Source organism: Spermophilus citellus (assembly GCF_964194105.1).
Source record: "Spermophilus citellus genome assembly, chromosome: 4".
NCBI classification, from domain to species: domain Eukaryota; kingdom Metazoa; phylum Chordata; class Mammalia; order Rodentia; family Sciuridae; genus Spermophilus; species Spermophilus citellus.
This window is the reverse complement of record NC_138185.1, coordinates 29,838,484-29,858,447: the sequence shown is the minus strand read 5'-3', so window position 1 is coordinate 29,858,447 and position 19,964 is coordinate 29,838,484. Positions and strand designations below refer to the sequence as shown.

The window sequence follows — 19,964 nt, the reverse complement described above, 5'->3', positions numbered from 1 at the left end:
CTCTATAACTCATGCTTTCTACAGTACTACCACTATTAGGGTCCCCACTTGTGTGGTACCAGCAGGCTGTGGCTTGCCCTTAAGCATAAATGCTTTATTGTCATCTTAGTGTAAGCTGCAGGGTGGGTGTTGCATGTCATGATTGAGAGAGATGCCTGACATTTCACATTTGGGGAAGCAGGCCTGTGGGTGCTCTGGGAATGTCCTAATGGCACATGGAGTCAGTGGCAGAGCTGGGACCATCCCTCAGTGCTCCCTCTGTCCTTACCCTCCCTCAACTGCCCATCCAATCAGGTGGTGGGGATGAAAGTGGGGTGGGTCATTCACAAGCTGTCTTTAGGCTCCAGAGCATGTCGTCTCCACACCCCCCAAAGCTGCCTTCACTATAATAATGTGCCCTCCTCCCCACTAGTCAGCTACTGCCCTTTCTGTGAGTAAGAGTCATATTTAGGCGGTCAGCATATCCAGGAAGGTGTTACTAACACCTGTCCCTCCAATGTCCATTTGTCATTTTCCTGTGGTTTGGGGTTGCTCTGCCTGGCTCTCCCCTATGGCAGCAGCCCATCAATTAGTGAACTCTGGCCCTTCAGGCCCAGGCCCTGCACAACCTCCCTCCTGCAGTGGCACCTGGGAACCTATCTTGCTGCTGCTTCTCCCCAACCCATGTTCAGGCCAGGGCTTAGTCTTTTGTTGCATTCTCTAAGGGATCACACACACCCTGCCAGTCTGGGCCCTCCCTCTTGCAAACCTTTCAGAAGTTCTTGGTTCTTGGCGGGGGCCCTTCAGCCTTCCAATCAGTGGACCAAAGCCCAATCACAAAGCGAGTCTCCATATGTCCCCTCCCTCCCTCCAGACTTCACCTCTCCAGGATAGAGGGCAGGGAAGGGGCGCTGACATCGGAACTGGCCAGTTCCTCAGCTCCCACCCCGCTCTCCAGACCCAGGGACCGAAAGAGCGCGGGGCGAGTAGCCCTCAGTTGGAAAGAAAGTCGATGGTGGCGCGCACGGAACGATTGGTGCTGACGTCCACAGCAGTGACCTTAATCTCGGTGTCGCCAAACTGCATGGCAGCGCGGATCTCGCGGCGGCCTGGGGCTGCACCGGTGCTATCCCGGCCGCCGTCGGCCGGCTCCAGCTCGAGGCTGAGCGCGCCGCATTTGCGCACGCCGGGGTCTGTGATGAAGCGCGCGTCCTCCGCGGCGCAGCAGTACAGATTGATGAGCACGCGCCGTTGGCCAGGGCGCGCTGGACAATAACTACGCCGCACCTCCTCACCTAGGGCCACCGACTGCTCTGCCGCAACGAAGCGCTCGAAGACATCGGTGCACCAGCGGCGACCGTCGCGCACTAGCAACTTGTCAGGAGGGTGGCGCCCATCCACAAAGCGATTGAGCACGCCCACACCGTAGGTGAGCGGCGAGCGGCGCACCCGCACCACGCCTGGGGCCTGGCCGAAAAGCACAGCGCCCTTGAGGATGGTGAGGCCCACGTCGTGTGGGACCACAACGCGCAGGCCACGGGCGCCCAGCGCCGCCTGCACTGCATGCTGTAGCACCGCAGACTCGGCAAAGCCGCCTACCAGAAACAGCAGTTTCACACCCTGCACCTCTGGCCGCGCCAGCAACGCCTCTGTGGGGCAGAACCAAGATGATGGATGAGGAAGAGGAAAGGGAAGGGGAGAGAAAGAGCCACTGAGGCCACAACTTCGTGCCAACTTGGTGCTTCCCCTCCCCTCCCCACCTGTACACTTTAGGCAATAAAAAACTAGCCATTTGAACTACATCCTGATAAAAACACTAAGCACTTTCACTGAGAGCTCTTGGCAGTCCTCATGGGCTCTGCCTCCCCAACACTCTATCTTCACCCCCTTCTTTCCCACCACCCCGTGGAGGGCAAGGGACCAGGACCTGCATTTACAGTATCAAATACCTATACTATGCAAGACCGTGTACCCACTCTCTAGACACTTCAGTTCATTTAATCCCTGTGATAGCATCTGGGGGAACTCAGTACTATCACCCCATTTTATAAATGGGGAAGCCGGGGCACCAGAGGTTCTTTAACCTGCTAGAGCTACACATCATCCCCCTAGTTCTTAATCACTGCCTCACTGCATGCTCCAGGTGTTTCAGATGATTCTGGGTCTCATCCCAGTGTATGGATGTGTGGTGGCTTCCAGGCACTGGTGAGGGGAATTATTCTCTAATGAGGGTGGAACAGAGACCAGGCACTCACCTATGTGCTGGATGATACCATTGACTGTGGGCTGAAAAAGCTCATTCATGGCCTCACAAGACATCCGGAGCATCCCCTGAGAGGACCACTTCACGAAGTTCACACTGTAAGCAGTAAAGAGGGGCACAGGCCCATGAGTCAGGGTCAGGCTGCTTGCCACAGTTTGGAATCTGTGGTCTTCACTCCCTACCCTTGCCGCCAGGGTGGATGTACCCGGCGCTGACTATGGGTCAAGGGTGAACCAGCTAGAAGTTGGCTTTTAATCCCCACCCCACTCTTCAGCCTTCTCCAGTCCTAGGCAAGAGCATCCCCTTGCCTAGGTGCAGAGAAGCCAAGGAACCGTACATTGGTCAGCTGCGAGGTGGGAGGTGGGCGGGAGAAGATACACATCCGACCCCGCCCACCACCACCACCGTCCGCCCTCTTGCCCAGTTTGGGCTGCGGATTCCTGGGCTGCTCCACTGGGTTCTCACGCCCCACGCCCCTCGCCCTGTCGACATTTCCGTAATGCAACAGTCCACGCGGACAGCGACAGTCATGTGGGGTCCACGACCGTCCCTTGAAGTGGCATTCCATTCCTCAACAGCAAATCCTGCCTGAGCCGGGGCCCTGGACCTACCTGCTTCTGCGCAGGGCCGTCTCCACGTTGTGGCCTCGCTGCTTGCGATAGAAGTCAATGAAGGAGAAGGGCAGTGAAATGTTGAGCGCCCCCGCACGGTGCGGACCCGCCGTGCGTTTGCGGGCCTCAAAGGCGATGGTGAGATCCACCCAGGCCGCTGGCCGTTGCCTTTTGAAGGTCGCAATGAAGTCCTCACCGAAGATGCGACAAAGCAGCTGCTCGAAGGCCAAGTCCACGCCCACAGCGCCATAGGGGCCGCCTACAGTGAGCCAGAGAGTGGAAGGGGTGTCAGCGCCCACCTGGCCACCAAGTACTATTGGCGGGCTATAGGTCCTGCGCTACGTAGCAAGGGTGCTGCCTGACTACTCACCAGATGCCTTGTAGAGCTCCTTGAGGGTGCCATGGGGCTGCTCCAGTTGGTGCACCGTCAGGTCCACAGTGCCTCCCCCGCAATCGGCCACCATATAGCGGTCTCCTGTGACAGTCAGCAAAGGCAAACACGCATGGCCTGCCTTGAACCCTCAGTCCTGCATCCCCTCCAGGCTGTCCAGTCTCCAACCCTGCCCAAGGTCCAAGCCTGCCACCCCAGGGTGTGGGGAGGGATGTGAAGAGCTTCAAGTACTTGAACCTCAGGCCACCAAATATGGGCACAGGGTATGGGAGAGAAATGGTTCCAGAAGTTCTGCAACTCCACTGACTCCTCCACACAGAACTCTGAAGAAGTGGGAGTTAGGGGCACAGCTGTGAGAGGGAAGGTGCTGGTGACTGAGGGGACTGCCAGGTTAGGTATGTCTTTCCTCCCATCAGTATATGGTTCCCTGAAAGATGTCCTTCCATCCCCCTCCATTGCACCTGCTTGCATTTCTGCCCACAGCTCTCCCACTCCTGACTCCACCAGAAATGTGCGGCTGTGGCGTGACCTTCGCAGCTGCTCACGGGCTAGGGGTTGTGGACAGCAGGAGAATGAGATCAGACTGTGCTACCATGTTCACCCCCAACGCCCCTCCCCTCATCTTCCCAGCCAGGACCCTCCAGTGCTCCTGAAACTCCCACCCACCCCCAGTGGGAGAGTGCAATGCTGACCCCCCCAAACCTAGGCACTGTATCCGAAACCGGGGAAGGGGTGTAATATCTGGACATAGGACCTTTCTTTAACCCAGGAAGGGCCAGACCAGGCACAATCATACTTAGAAGAATTTGGAGGAGCTGGGGTGGGGGAATCTGGGGATATCCTAGGGGAGCTCAAAACTTGGGGCCTCTTCCTATTGTGAGAGATGACATTTGGGAAGATGATCAATGTTATCCATAGCTGTCCTTGGCCTCAGTGCCTGGTTCTGGCAGCAGAAGCTTGGGGCATGGGCAGTGGCTGTTTAAGGGAAAGCTCCTGAAGACAAGAGTGGAGGCAGACTTTGTTTTTGGCAGTGCCCACCTGAGCAGCTTGCCCCAGGGCAGGCTGTGCCTCCCCCAACCTCAGTCTCAGGCCTGAATGAGTCCTGCCCTCTTCAGACTATGTGCCCCTAGGCAAGGTGAAATCTCAATTCCCCCCACCTCCCAGACTAGGGGCCCCAAGAGCAGGGCTGCACTTCTCTCCATCAATTGAACTTCACCAGGGATGTTCCTCAAGATTAGTGCTCCTTCCGCTTCATCTTGAACATTCTGAGCCTGTGGCCTCAGTGACCTCAACACTCCAAGGGCAACTGCATCTTACCAGTCTTGGGCAAGGTCCCTGAGGCAGCTCACCATGACGGAAGCTGGAGTCAATGGAGCGGCGCTCACCCAAGCGCCCACCCCCCGGAGTCCGGCCACTAAGGTCCATGAGCTGGTGCAGGCGCAGCTTTCGGCAGTAGACAGAGGCAGCCTCAGGCTCCAGGGCAATGAGCAGTTGCTCTGCATCCTCTCGAGATACCAGGCCAGCCTGGGTGGAAAGTGGGCAGGACCAGACAGTGCTATGGGCTGTCATATCTAGGATGACACCAGGGGGCTCCCACCTCCTCCCTGGTCACATCCCACCCATGCTAGGCCTCTGAGGCCCCTTCATGCTACATAAATGTGGAGCTCACGGCCACTTTATGACCAGGCCTTAGGCCATGGCCACGGCCAAAAGGACACAGGGGTGGCCCAGCAGGAAGATGACAGAACTGTAGCAAGGTTCCCCTTCGCAGGTGTAGCTGACCAGCTGAGCACTGGCTGGGGTGTTGGCAGAGACTATCTAGCACAGTATTTGGAGTGTGGTGGAGCAGAGGAAGTGGTAGGGGCTCCCTTGGGCTCACCGGGCTGGTGTCAGACACTTGGCCACAGGCTGCCCCACTCCCAGGAGAACTTTGTTCCCAGAGAATCTGATATAGCAGGAAGGAAACAGTGAAATTCCAGGCACCAAGATAGGCCAGTGTGGGGGGGAGAAAAACACTTGAAATCTGTTATTTCCTGCATTAGGACAGGAGATTCCTTTGGGAAATACTGGGTTTTGTAGGGGCTTTGGGGCTCCCCAGAATTCTGATCAGAAGGGGGAGGAGGATACAGGTGGGGATGGAGATTTCCTGCCCAGAGCCAGCCCTTCCTGAGCTGGCAGCAGGGAACAGTATGGGAGGAAGCAGGGTGATTAAATGGGCAGGGAGACACTAAGGTGGGGAGTATTCTTTCAGGAGACAGCTTTGCTTCTGTCCTGATCCCTGTGGGGAGATGCCCACTTGTTCAGGGTTGACTTCCAGTGAGAAGCATAGATAGCTATAAACCTAGCCCCTGGGTCATGCCTAGCCCACAGGTATAGAGGTATTGGGGCACTGATATCCCAGGGAGCCGATAGGCAAGATCCCTTTTGGGTGTCCTAGGGTCTGTCCCCCAAGACCCCAGGGGCAAAGCCAAGCAATGAGTTTTGCTTTGTGAGGTTGGGGGTACCCTCTGTGTCCCCCCTGGAGAGAGTAGAGCCTCTACACCCTCTTCTTTCTCCAGGCCTTTGGACATCTCTGTGTATGAAGACTGGCACACATTGGGCAGATCTCCTCCCTTCCTAGTTTCATAGTCCTTTCTCCTCTGCTCAAGAACCTACAGTGGCTGGGGCAGAGGCAGGGGTATTCCTGAAAGTACTGATGCCAGCTGAAGTGGATGTCGGTGGTTCCCTGTCTGCTGCTGTGTCTGCTGCTGTTGGCCCACAACTGCTACTTCTATGGACAGCTGTCCTCAACTGAATGGGAACAGCCTCCCTTGGGCAGGAGTCCCTCCCATTTTCCCAGCAACATGTCACTGACGGACATGGACCCTTTCCTCACGGTAGCCAACTCAGGGCTATAATTCTCCCTCTGGAGCTCCCTGGGAGACCAAGCTGAGGCGGGGCTCCTGCAAGATCACATCCCTGTTCAGCTCTCTCCTGTCCTGCTTCCTCCCTTCCCTTTCTCCTGAGAGCCTGTTTTCAGTAGACAACCACATGAGACTCCCCATTTTGGGCTCTGCTTCTAGGAAACATGACTTAAGATGCTATCTGGTGCTCACTTTGGCAGCACATATACTAAAATTGGACTGATACAGAGAAGATTAGCATGGACCCTGCGCAACAGTGACATGCAAATTTGTGAAGCATTACATATTAACAAAAAAAAAAAAGATGTTGTCTATACTGGCCTGAGCTGTGCTTCTTGTCATTCTACTTCCTGTTTCCTCAGGCCCTTCCTTTCCTAGTGGCAATGGCCCTCCAAAATTCCCATTAGGGGAAGGTTGAGGTCTTTGAACAGTAGTAACTCTGTGATCTCAGGGGTGGTGAGAAGATGAGGATATGGGGCCAACCCCCAGGCCTTCCCAAGCATCGTTCTCTGTTCTGCCTGCATTCCTCACCAGGTAGGCAGCCTCCCGCATGAACTGCTTGGCCGGCTGTTTCCAGATGGCAGGCACCGTCAACACCCAGCGCACAGTGTCCCTCTCTGGCAGAGACGGGCACTGCTCCCTCAGCTCCTGGAGGAATAGGGAGTGGAGAGGGGAACAGTTGGCTTGGGAGCATCTTCAGCCCTGTATGGGAGCTGGGGGAACTAACCAAATCTCAGGAAAGACTTCCAAGTTGAGTTGGAAGAATCTCCCTCCTCCACCTGTCTGATCAGATAGAAAGACAGGGAACTGGAGAAGATGGTCTATAATATCTGGCAATAACTTCACATCTGATGGATGGGGTGGGATGAAGGGAAAGGAAGGAGTAGAAGAGCCTGGGAGTCCCTTCCCTAGTTGTCTGGAACGGGGCGGCAGCACACCTGAAGGGCATGCTCCTTGAAAAAGCGAAGGGCATGGGCGAACACCTCCAGGGCTGGCATCTTCTTTCCGTTTACGGCCTCTAGCTGGGTCTTCAAGGTGAGATCCTGGCAGAGACACACAGAGGCTCTGCCAGAGGCCAAAGCTCTGCCACCATTCCCTGATGACCTCTTTGACCTTCACCTCACTCCCCCTCTAACTCCTCTTCACCCTCAGTCCCAGCTCACCTTAGCCCCGCCCGACCACCTACGAGCTCCGCCCACCTCCTGGACCAACTCTCTTCAGCCCCGCCCCTTAGCCATCCTTCCCCCACTCTTCCTCATCTCTTTTAGTTGTGCCCCACCCTCCACTTATGCAGTCTTTTCCCCTCCTGGCCCCGCCTCCCTGGTCCCAGCCCTGCCCAGAGCCAGAACGTGGCTCACAGTGGTGCTGTGGATTTTCATCTTGAACTTCTCGAAGTAGAGCCAGTCCCGTGCTTCCTCAGGGTCTAGGTCGTGGTAGTAATCACGGGCAGTGTAGCCAAAACTGTGAAAGGCTCCCTCTGGGGTCAGCAGCAGGCAGGTAGGGGTCTTCTGGTGGGCCACGCCTGGATCCCCACCCTCCCATTTCCTGTGGAGGCACAGGGTGGTTTTCAGTGGGTTCAGCGGCAATCCACCCTTCATGGGGTTGGGTGCTGGCTCCGGGGCCAGCAGTGTGACCTCAGGCAGGACACAACTCTAAGCCTCAGTTTCTGTAAAATGGGAATAATGATGGTATCTACCTCTTAGGGTTCTTATGAAGAGGAAATGAGGGAAGATTTGTTCTTGGGAAGTACAGATGGCACACAATTAAATCTCCTTAAATGCTACCTACAGGTTCCACTGGTCCCATCTGACTCCTGTTTCTTCCATTAAGTCACACCCTTTGACCTCTCCTCTTTATATCCCTTACAAGCAGCAAAAAGCCACCATCTGTTGGGGTGGGTCTGATTTCCTGATGTGTTCTCTCTGGGACCCTGGAAGAAGCCCAGGGACCCTGGAAGAAACCCAGGTCCCAGCCAGGGACCTTGCCCTCTTGAAGGCCATTCTCCAAGGCCAGGCTCCTTCCAAGTCTTTCAAGACCATTTCTATCTGATCCACCTCCACAGTCACACCTTAGGAGACTGCACCTCTGGCAGTTCCCAAAAACCTGAATGAGATTCTGAAACCCCCTGTCTACAAGGGCTTCTGGACCTCCACCCAGAACTATCCATTTTTTTGCCTGGCAAATCCTTTCCTCCCCCTCCTCTTCCTTCTCTGACATCCTGACTCCTTCAGGCCAACTTCGCCATTGTAGTCCTTTGTGGGAAGGAACTGGGAATCCAGGCAGAGAAGTATGCAAAAGGTTAGAGGTATGAAGAGCAGGGGAACCAATTCTAGATTGACTCAATGTGCAGCAGGGAAAAAAGAAATTACAGGAATTCTAGATAATGAAGAACTTTAAATGTCATACCAGAATTCTATCTTGGTGGATTTTAAGTAGGGCAGCGAACAGACATGACTACATTTACCTTTGGAAAGGGAGGTCGCTGGTCTCCATGAAGAACAGATTGGAGGCAAGAGAGGATGCAGAAGCTACACCAGGAAGGAGGATGTTGCAGCAGTGCAAGTGAGAGAGGATGGAGGGTAAACTTAGGCTGGAATGGTGGCTATGGAGAGAGGTGGATGGGTATACCAGAGATATTAGGGAGACATAGAAATGATGGGGCTTGGTGGTTGGTGGTGGTGAGAAGAGAAGGCTTGGGGAGGCCAAGATGTTCCTCAGTTTCTGTGACCATCACTTTCATGAGACAGTATCTTTCATGTGTTCATGAAACCTGGCATAGCCTTAGCTGTGTACGCTGATCAGCTGGTATGCCCTACAGCTCCTAGAGGGCTCTAAGTGCCTTTGTGGCCTCCTATCATGTGGAGGAAGCAGAGATGGGGGAAAATCAGTCCAGGTTCACAGGAAGCTCACGTCTCATGTATCTTTGGGTCAGTTGCTTCTGTCTCTCCATTCACCCTTCCCAGGCCCTTGGGAAGCTCCCCTGTATCTCCCATACCCATCTGGGTTGAGAGTTGTGGAGTCTTCTGTAGCTTCACCTACTGGCTGTGGCCCTAGTAAGATACATTCAAAGGATCGGGATCTTGAGATACAGAGGGAAGTTGCTATGGCTTGGTTATGATTTGAGTGTCCCCTAAGGTTTCATCTGTTGAAATGTAATCCCCATTGTGAGGTCCTAGGAGAGTGGAGATCCATTTATGGTGTTTAGAGGTGAGGCCTTTGGGAAGAGATCAGGACTAAAATAAGGTTTTTAGGGTGAAGAAACCATGACTGAATCCCAGCAGCTTTATAAGAAAGAGAGAACTGGCACCATAGCACACACCTATAATCCCAGAGACTCAGGAGGCTGAGGCAGGAGGATTGCAAGTTCAAAGCCAGCCTCAGCAACTTAGCAAGACCCTGTCTCAAAAGAAAATTAAAAAGGTTGGATATGGCAGAGCACTCCTGGGTTCAATCCCCAGTACCACAAAAATAAATAAATACATAAATAAAATAAAGCAAGTTTTATTATAGATCACTTTTATCTTTAAAACACATATATGCAGGGCTGGGGTTGTAGCTCAGTGGTAGAGCGCTTGCCTTGCACGTAAGAGGAACTGAGTTTGATCCTTAGTACCACATAAAGATAAATAAATAAAATAAAGGTATTGTGTCTATCTACAACTAAAAATATTTAAAAAAAACACATATATGCAGATATATATGTTTGTGTATAACCCAATAAAAAGGTATGTATGTTTTATTGCAAATTTGTTATATCTCCACAAAAAATTTTAAATTAAAAATAAATTCCCCAGGGCTGGAGATGTGGCTCAAGCGATAATGTGCTTGCCTGGCATGCTGGGTTCTATCCTCAGCACCACATAAAATAAAAATAAAGATGTTGTGTCCACAGAAAACTGAAAAATAAATATTAAAAAAAATCTCTCTCTCTCTTTAAAAAAAAAAGTTCCCCCAGTACTGCCCAAAACACACAAATAAACCCCTGAGCCGGGAGATGTTGCTCAGTTGTAGAGCGCCTCACATGTGCAAGGAAGGCCCTAGGCTCCATCACCAGCAGTGCAAAAGTAAATAAATACATAAAAACTTAAAATAAAACTAAAGTTCCACATTTCAGGCAGAGGGTGAGAGTGCTCCACTTGAGGCCTGGAGCCCAGATGTGAGGCCATCCTCCAACCTTTTGTCCCCACGGCGTGCCTAGACTAGGGATGGAAGAGGCTCTGAGAAGACCCCATGTCTCAGTGACCATTTCTAGGATCAGGCCCATCCCAGAATTTGGGGATCCCCCTCCCCTCAATCTCCCATCCCAGCCACCATCACCTCATCATGTGGATGGCCTCAGGGTCACTGGCAAAGCTGAAGGCATAGCCACTGGATGTGGTGCCGAAGTCAATGGCCACCACCACAGAGAAGGAGGCTTGCTGGGGGGCTCGGGCCTCTGGCTTCTGCAAATCCAAGATTCAGAGTCAGCAACCAGCAGGGAAGTGCTCCCCTTTGCTAGCTGTGGTCCAGAGCAGACCTGGCCCAGCTCCACCTGCCCACCTGCTGGCCAGGGCTCCCCTCTCCTCCCTGGCTCCAGGCTAAGACCTGGGCATACCAACTACTCAGAAAGTCTGAGGTTTCTCAGGTAGCCCTGTGGTTTTGGGCGACAGCAGCTGCTTTGCCACTTCCAATTCTTCACCCAGCTACTGCCTTGGTCCACCCCCATCTTGCACCCTCTTCTCTCCCTACACCAGTCTCGGAATGGCTGGGAACAATTTTGCTCCTCTGGGCAGTTTTATAGCTTTATATGGATCTGTGCATATTTTATTCCTTTACTCTTTTTGTGGCCACAGTGACTCAAACCAGATTCTGTCCAATTCTGTGGCAGAGAGGAGAGGCCCCATGCACATGCAGACTTGTCCCTGCCTTCTCCCAGGCCAGGCCTGGGGTCTCTGAGAACAAGAGGGTCCCCAGGCTGGATCATCAGGGCAAGACTCTCAGGGAACTGGGGGTGAGAAGTCTTTGTCCTGGAAACTTCAAGTTAGTAGTTTCCAAACTACTTTTTTGACAACACAACTTCCTCTCCTCCAGATATGTCTTGAAATAAGGTGGGACTGTGGTTGGCAGGAGGTGGAGCAACTCTGAGAGGCCCTAGTGCTCGGAGAACCTATAAAAACCACAGGCCTGCCCCACAACCTGCTGCAGCCAGCCACAGTGGCCTCTAGGTATCATCCTATAGCAGGGAAGGCTGGGAGTTAGTTATGTGGGGCTTACCTGCTTAGTAGCCCAAGGCCACTCAAGGCTAATCCTCCTGGGGGTGTATGACTAGAGTGTACAGGGACAGGAGGCATGCGGTATGCCCCTGCCCCTTCTTTCTTCCCAGCACAGGCCCTGCCATGGCTCTGCCAGGTTCCATCTCCCTCCACACCAACCCAGGCCTCCCATAACCCCAGTCCCTGATCTGGGCTTACTGGAGACTGTGAGGGTGTGAGGGGGGCAATGCCACAGCTCTCCTGGGTCCTTGGGGAGCCAGGTGGGCTGGGTACTGGTGATCGCTCTGGGCTGGAACCTGCAGGGAAGAGAGAGCAGGTCATTCTGGCATGATCAGGACAGTGGGATCCCAGGTCTGGCACCAGGAGGTTCTCCATCAGTTCTACTGGGGAAGAGGGACTGGAAGGGAAGATCAGGAAGGACAGTCTTGAGGCGGGTGCAGATGCTAAGGGCTTGTTATCAGTTAGAGGCAACCTTTCCCTGGAGGGTGATCTATGTATCACCTGGGCTCATTGACTCCCCCGGCACCCATCCGGCACACCCAGCTAGGGAGGAGGGGAGACAGAGATGCATCATATGGTGGGGAGACTGAGTCCAGAAGTAGAAGGGCAGGAGAAGTGGGGCAGACAAGCTACTGGGGTAGGGGTGGAGGGTAGAGAAATCACAAAAGGAGGGGGGATTGCAGATCTAAGTGGCCGGGAGGTAGCACAGTTGGCCCAGAAGTGGGACTGCTCCCCTCTGCCGTAACTTGGGCCACCTGTTTCTAATCAGGACTTGAGGAGCTCTCCCTCCCCCATCCTCAGGGCCACAGACGGCCCAACTGGCTGCCTAGGGAGGATCAGGAAGGGGGAGGCCAGCACCTCCCTCCAGTCCAGCTCTGAGCTTAGGCATGTCCACAGCACTGGGAAGTCAGATCACCCAACCCTTTAAACACACACCCCCATACACAAATGTACACCCCAGCTAGCATTTAGGGGCAGGAGATCCCACTGAAACCGCTTTGCAGGCTCGTGACTGAGCTGGATCTTAGGTAAGAGGCCACAGAGTAGCCCCCAGGAGGCAGCCCAAGGCTTTGCCTGAAGGATCAGGCAGCTCACTGGGCAAGAGGTCCTGTCTGGCTGAACACTCCCAGGTATGGCTTGGCAGCTGGTCACCATCAGTCAGAGCTTTGCTAAGGGTCATGTGGGAGGTACTGGGGCAGTCCTGAGATCCATGGGTGCGGAAAAGGAGGTTGTCCAGAGAGGCAAAGAGGGACCTGGCATGAAGATTCATGGACAAATAGGCAGGTCTGTCATGCTGCATGCTGAGCTAGGGGAGGGACCTGTTCCTTCAACCACAGCCTTGCTATGTGACCCAAGAGAGGCCCCAGCCTTCATTGGCCTGGGGTAACCTAGGAACATGTGAGGGGTTGGGAATGAATGGAATTCTGGGAAATGCCTGAACAGGGCTGCAGTCTCTTTGGGTGCCAGAGGGGCAGGGACATGGTATTCACATTCTGAGGGCTCCCCTTTCTCAGGCATCCAAGCATAGGCTTAGCCCTGCCACCAGCTCCAGCTTGAGAGGCCAAGTTGCTGTGCTTTGAGCCTGGGAAGGGAGGCAGGAAGGAAGGGCCCAACCCGCCAGGTCTTTGTGAATGGATTTCCTGAGGAGTGTCCCTCCTGCCTGCTGGCCTCCCACCCCTGCAGAGAGCCCAGAGCCTGCCTCCAGACCCAGCCACTCACATAGGCATGCACAGACTTCTGTATTCACATGCCCATCTTAGACTATACCCTACCCCCCATAGGTCCCATGCAGAGATCTACCCACAGACAGACACACACTAACTCATACTCACACAGAGTCTTGTGCACACACTATCTGAACAAAACACTTGCACATGCATATACCTGTGTGCGCACACACCCTCTCTGCACTCACACCCCTATATACACAGAGGGGTTCTGTGACCAGATAGGTCATATGTATACACACACACATTGTGGACAACCTGCAGGTGAAGGGGTCTCAAGGCAGGGGTGAGTGGAGGGTGTTCAAGGAAGAGCAGCCAGCAGTGGCGGGGGTCTTACCAATGTACAGCCCTGGCAGGCCCATCTCCGGGACAGCCAGCATCCTTGAGGGACTTGTAGCTGTCAACAGGAACAGAAAAGCAGAATGGGATTTACTTGTTCTTTTGTTCCTTCACAAAAGACTGCTTATTTATTGTATTTATTTACTTTTGGCTGGAGTCCTTTGAAGCAAATCCCAGTCATCATGTTGCTTCACCTATAAACACTTCAACATGTCTCTCCAAAAGATAAAGACATTTTGAAAAACACCATTACAACACCATTATCATGTCTAACCAAATTTACAGCAATTCCTTCATCTCATGTAAAGCTCAGTCTCACAGGCCCCGTTTGTCTCAAAATGGCTTGGCTTTAAAGGGCTTGGGATCCTTCTCAGTGTTTCCTGGTGCCCACCTCTGTGCCAGGTGCTGGGGCACATCAGTGATCTAGAGAGACTCCGTCCCTAGGGACTCACAGCTTGGTGAGGGAGATGATCATAATCTGATAATCAGCATAATTAATTTTGAGATTATAAACAATACTGGACTGTGAATGTGGCAGCTGAACACAGCGAATGGGGGAGGGGTGGGCTTGCAGGCAGGCCCCTGTGGACCTTCCTTTAGGTTGAAAGATTTGAAGAGGCATGATTTAGTTTGCATTTTGAGATGTCCCTCTGACTGCTTGGGAAGGTGGACTGCAGGAATCCATGGAAGCAGGAAATTAGCTGGGCTTGTAGCCTTCCAGGCTTTAGATGGTGGTGTCTGTGTGCCTTGAGACAGGCGGAGACATTTAAGAGACAGTGGATGTCAAGGTGGCAGTGCCTGGCTCAAGCTGAGACAGATGATAAGCTAGGTAGTGAAGGGGCAGGATGGCAGGGAGAAGGGGCAGAATTTGGAACTAAGAGAACATGCCAACAAGCCAGATGATATGTGATCGGGAGGTCAGGAAGAAATCCAAGTTAGATACATGTGTTTGGGAGTCATGGTCATGGGAGGCCTGGCGGAAAGCAGAGGGAAGAGAGGAGAAGTGACTTAAAGTCTGAATAGGGGAAGATGGGCTGCCCGAGATATGGAGAAGCTTTCTGTGGTTTCATGAAGACTATGATGAGAAGAGGGTGAAGCTAGATGCCTTTAAGAGATCCTGAGATTCACTGGACATGGTGACACATGTCTGTAATTCCAGTTACTTGGGTGGTTGAGGCAGGAAGATCTAAGTTCCAAGCAAGCCTGGATAATTTAGCAAGACCCTGTCTCCGAATAAAATAAAAAGGGCCAGGGATGTAGCTCAGAGGTAGAAGCCTCCCGTATTAAATCCCTGGTGTAAAATAAAACAAAAATGAAAGAGTTGTAGCCCTAGAGGAGACTGTAAACACCTATTTTAATGGTTCATGGCAGGTAAGTCCAAATATGGCCAACAGTGAAAGGTAATTGGGCTAAACCTCCTTAGAAGGCTGGCTGAGACCAGGAACAGCATAGTAGCTGGAGGGAGGTGAGGAAGAATATTTACTTTATTTTTTAAGATGGGAAGAACTTGGGCTGGGGTTGTGACTCAGTGGTAGAGCACTTGCCTAGCATGTGTGAGGCACTGGGTTTGATCCTCAGCACCACATATGAAAAATAAAAGGTCCATCAATAACAACAACAACAACAAAAGATGGGAAGAACTTGAGTTTGTGTCTGTGAAGTTCTGGGGGCCATATTATAGGCAGGACCCTCCAAATTCTCAACAGCATTGCTACTCAAAACATGGCAGCTTGGGCATCTTCCTGGGATCTCCAGGAGGCTTGTTAGAAATGTAGAAACTCAGGCCTCATCCCTGACCTGCTGAATCAGGACTTGTATGTTAAGGAGAGATGCCCAGGTGACTTTGAGAAGTGCTGCTCAAGTTTCCCTGCAGTTCAACAGCCTGCAGATCTTGGATGCTATTGGCCTTATCTGTGAGCCTGGTTATCCCTCTAAACAAAGGTGGGGGCTGCCCAGGGCCTACTCCCTCTCTGTACCCATTAACAGGATCAGGAAGTTTTGCTAACAGAACACAAGCCAACACAGAGCTGGCACTGGCACGCCCTTACACACATGTACACACCCCCTTTCATGCACGGTTTACACAAACCCAGCCTAATTGTGGACAGACACCCAGACTTCTACACCCTTTTGCATGTCAAGGATACTCCTACATGGCTAGCACCATGCAGTCTTGCTGTCCTCCATGTCACTGGAGGTACACAGTTGGATACACAGGAATCTGAATCAGGAGAAGGACTGGGGCTGGCTGTGGACACTTGCATAGTAGTGGCCAGATGATGCCCAGAAAAGAGAAACCAATAAATGAGGTTGATAGGAATATTGGTCACCAGGGACAGAAGCCCAGCTCAGAGTGACAGAGTGACATCCTAGAGCTGGGTCCCACAAGCTCTTCAGAGCTGAAACTGTGTCTCTTTTCTCAATTCTGCATTCATTGACATCATGGTAGTAGCTTGAAATCAGTTGTGGTGGGAATATTTACACTGTGGGAATTGGCGAACACTACAAAATCAGATTTTTCTCCCTCCCAGAGACTTGACTATAAAACATTTACCAGCATTCCACTGGATCCAGCTGCAATAGAGAAGCTGGTAGTCCTATTTGTATGTTCTTTGTTGTCACTGTTTGCAGTAGTAGGGATTAAACCCTGGAATTTTCTACTACTGAGTTACATTTCTCAGCCATTTTTATTTATTATTTTGAGACAGAGTCTTGCTGAGTTGCTGAGGCTACCCTTGAGCTTGCCATCCTTTGGGCATTAGTGTGGAGTTGCTGGGATTACAGACATGCACCATCATGTTTGGTTCTTCAGCAAACACATATTAGTAATTTCTTTGTACCAGTCTCTATGCTAAGTGTTGGGAACCACTTTCTTAGATGGATAGATGGGTGGATGGATGGATTAATGCTATTGGGTCTATAGAAACAACCAAAAACTTGGGAAAAAACACACTGAGTTGTCCATCACTCTAAACTGAATTTCATGCCCCAACCATGTGCCTATAATCTCTGTTCTGAAGCTTGTTATCTTCTTTCTTTGAGTGTGTCATACATGGAGTGCCCCTGCCCTGGGTTCTCAGGGATGGCAGGAGCTTCAGTACCTGAAGTGAGTATATCATGGCACCTGGCATGAGTCTATCATGTCACCTCTCTGCACCTCATTGTCCTTTCCTATAAAATGGGTGTCACAAGGAACTTCCGAGGATCCATAAATCCAGGTATGAAAGGTGTTGATGAAGGCAGAGAGTCAGGCATGTATGAGCAGTGTTCTTTCCTTCATAGTTTCATTTAAATTCTGAATTTTGGCTTTTTAGAAGTTTCTGGTCTTACTGAGAATTTTATTTAGCCATCCTGAGTTTTTTGTCAAGGAGGTAGGAATCAAATCAATTTGTGCTAAAGGAGTTTCCTGCTGATTCCCTGAGAGTTGTAGGTGGAAGCAGGTAGCAGCTACAAAACACTCACACATGCCCCATGTCTTTGGAAACCCCCATCACCATGCAAATGCACCCAAAGACATTTAAGTGCAATGCTGACTAGGGAGTTCAAGACAACCTCGTTCCCCAAAGTTAGGTCTGGACAGAATTTACAGCTGAAAATGAGGGAGGCAGACCCCTATCGCAGGGGCCCACTAATTTCAAAGAGTGACATCTATGGGTTAGGGAATATTTTCCTGGGACAGTTTGATTTTATGCAAAAAGTAACTCCATTTCCTGGCTGACAGCATGTGTCAAATTCTGGCCCCAGCATGATCCCTACCCTACCCATAAGTAGACCCTTAACTCTGCCCATGGATTGACTCCTAACTTTTGGCCTCATATTGACCTCTAATCTTCAGATTCTCCCTTACCCCTGGTCCTTATTTCTACCCAATAGGCATGCCCTATCGGTTCCTGGGAACCAGGACAGGGTGTGGCCAAGAAGGGACTTAGACCAGAGACTTCCTAGAGAGTGTTCCCTAGTTTCATAGTAGCCTAGAACTTTTTTACTTAATGGAGAGAATTCTCTCAAGATCTCTTCCTGTGTTAAGGATGTTTGGGCTGGGCGCCTATGGCCCTCGGAGCTCTGCAAGTGTGTGGTGCTACTAGATTTCAGGACTCCACACAATGTCCATGAGGACAACCACATCTTTACAGTTCCCCTCCTCCCTGGGACCCTGCCTCTCCTATCCACTGCTGCCTGCTCAGCATACTGCAGGCCTTTCTAATGGAACAGGACTCTGTCAGCAAGCTAAGTGAGGCCAAGCCACAGAATGGGCCAACCAACCAGGGTCCAAGGGTCAGATCAGAAATGGCACCCAAAAGTCTGCCCCACCCTGAATCTGGAGAGAAGCCAGAAGGAAACTAGGGGGAGGCTGTGGGGTGAAGGGGCTGCCCCCTCCTGTGCTGGGGCAAGGGTGACAGAAATGGTCTCCTATGGAGCCTTTCTGTCCTCATCTTTGCTTTCCATACATCCTGCCCCACGCCCTTAGGTCCTCATCATGGGAGCAGCCAGTTCACAAACAACCTCTGTCCCCCAGGATCCATCAGTCTCCAATACCTCCCTCTCCTTCCATAACTCCTGGGTGGATCTGCTCCCTGGAGTCCTGGTTGAGAACTCCTTTCCTCCCATCTGTCCCCAACACAAGTATGCTCCACAGGCAGCTCCAGGACCCCTATGGGAGCCCAGATGCAGCCTCAGTAGAGAAACCAGAGGCCGGGACACCAGGACCCTGGCCACCCAACCACTCTCTTGCATCCCAGACCATAGGACCTGGAGCCTCTGAGGCAGCTCCCAAAACGCACATATATTCAGCCTCCAGTCTCCATCCCAGGCACCGTGTCTCCACAACCACTTCCCCGAAGCAGGCCCCAACCCACACTGGCTCTCCTGCCAGCCCCCAGGCACAGGCAGCCAGGTGGAGCCTTAGCGCAACGGGTGTGGAGCCCCATAGCCCAAGTAGGAGCCCGCTCCCACGGCCTGGTTAAAGAGAGGGGCTGGCAGAACTGCCCTCACCCGAGTCAGGAGCGTTCTCGTGGGGTCTCCGCAGACAGCCCGGGACGGCCAACCTCTGCGCCTCTCTCCGCTCCCGGAGTCCCGCAGCCCCCGCCCTAGAGAGCTCACCTCCGCCCTCCCGACAGCTCGGCCCAGGTCCGGCCGCCTGGATCCCGGCCCGCAGTGGGCGGCGGTGCCTGCCGCAGCCCTCGACGTGCGCCGGGCCGGCGGCCTCCGACTCTGCTCTGGCCCGCGCCCCCTCCCCCAGGCCGGATGGCCGCGCTCCCGGCCCAGATGTGCGAGGCCGGGGCGGGGCCTGCCTGCGCGGGCCTCTGCGAGGGGCCCAGCCGCGCGGCGTCCAGGGCCCCTCCCTGCGCCCCTCCTGCGCTTAGTCGGCGGGGCGGAGGGGCCCCGGCGCCTCCCCTGCTCCCCCCGCAGCCCAGAGGGTGGGAGAAGGCCGAGGCGGGCGGAGGAGGGAGGGGGAGAGGAATTCCAGACCCCTCGTCGGCCTCCTGCGGCTCCCCCGCCCCGCCCCAACAGCCCACCTTGGGGCTCTGCCTTGGCCGGCCCTTCTGCATCTGCCAGGGCCTAGCCACGGCGGGAGAGAGTACCGCGCCCCAGACTCCTCCAGTCCCAGGAGCCAGAACCCGACCCACTTCCACCTCCCCTTACTCTAGTTCCTTAGCGGGCTCTCCAATGTCAGAAGAGGCAGAATTGAGGGTGAGGGCAGGCCCTCGGGTCCCTAGCTGGGACCCAACTCTGTCATTGCTCAAATCTGGGGCGTCAAGGCAGGGCTTCTCACTGACCAGAGCCCCACTCCTGGTCAGGGGACCGCTCAGAACTCAACCTGTCCTAGCAACCCTCAACACTCAGTCTCTTTCATGTGGGGCTCACAGTGGCCTTGGCCTTCTTGTCTTAACCCGGGTGTAAGGATACCAGAATGTGGTTTCTGAATCATGAGACCTGGTTCTGCTAGGCCCCGCTTGGAGCCTTATAAGCAGCTGACTTACCCCTGCCCTACCCTCCTGGACCTGGCAGAGCCTGGACCCCTTGCCTCTTCCCGCTGGTGCCTGGCAGCCTCTCCACCCATGTCTGTTTGTGTCTGCTTCTCCTGTTCCATCAGCAAGGCCCCCACACTTCTGGGAACACCACTTGTACTCTCCTCCACCCCAAACTTGGTCAGGGGCCATTTTACCTCCGGGATTGCTTTCCCTGGGCCTGCCCTAGCTACAGTATCACCTCCCCTAGCCTTTTTTACCTGATGGAGAGAATCCTTGCTGCCCTTATTTTCAGGGCTGCTGTTCCAGAGGACCTATTTCCCCCCCTGGTATAGAGGATCCAACCTAGGGCTTGACACATGCTAGGTAAGCACGATTCCACTGAGCTATATTCCAAGCCTTATTCATTTATTTATTTTTGAGACCAGATCTCAATAAGTTGCCCAAGCTGGCCTCAAACTTGAGATCCTCCTGCCTCAGCATCTTGAGTAGCTGGGATTACAAGCAGGCACCACAGCCCTCCCCCCCCA

The 19,964-nt window shown here is 53.1% G+C and overlaps 1 protein-coding gene across 2 annotated transcripts; it reads right to left on the bottom strand.

Annotated features, from left to right (window-relative positions):
- Positions 1 to 73: 73 nt before the first annotated feature.
- Positions 74 to 18,757, bottom strand: HSPA12B (heat shock protein family A (Hsp70) member 12B). Of its 2 annotated transcripts, none has more exons than XM_081292592.1 (13): positions 18,458 to 18,757; positions 13,464 to 13,523; positions 11,598 to 11,695; positions 10,465 to 10,589; positions 7,506 to 7,692; positions 7,086 to 7,190; positions 6,679 to 6,795; positions 4,594 to 4,768; positions 3,706 to 3,792; positions 3,224 to 3,328; positions 2,854 to 3,112; positions 2,235 to 2,338; positions 74 to 1,628 (listed from the first exon to the last, which is right to left on the bottom strand). In XM_081292592.1, exons 2-13 carry the CDS (start codon positions 13,504 to 13,506, stop codon positions 973 to 975), a joined length of 2,061 nt encoding a protein of 686 aa, XP_081148718.1. In that variant the 5' UTR covers positions 13,507 to 13,523; positions 18,458 to 18,757; the 3' UTR covers positions 74 to 972. The 2 variants fall into 2 exon arrangements, with proteins under 2 accessions (XP_081148718.1, XP_081148717.1); XM_081292591.1 differs by having other exon boundaries at positions 18,566 to 18,698.
- Between the last annotated feature and the right edge of the window lie 1,207 nt (positions 18,758 to 19,964).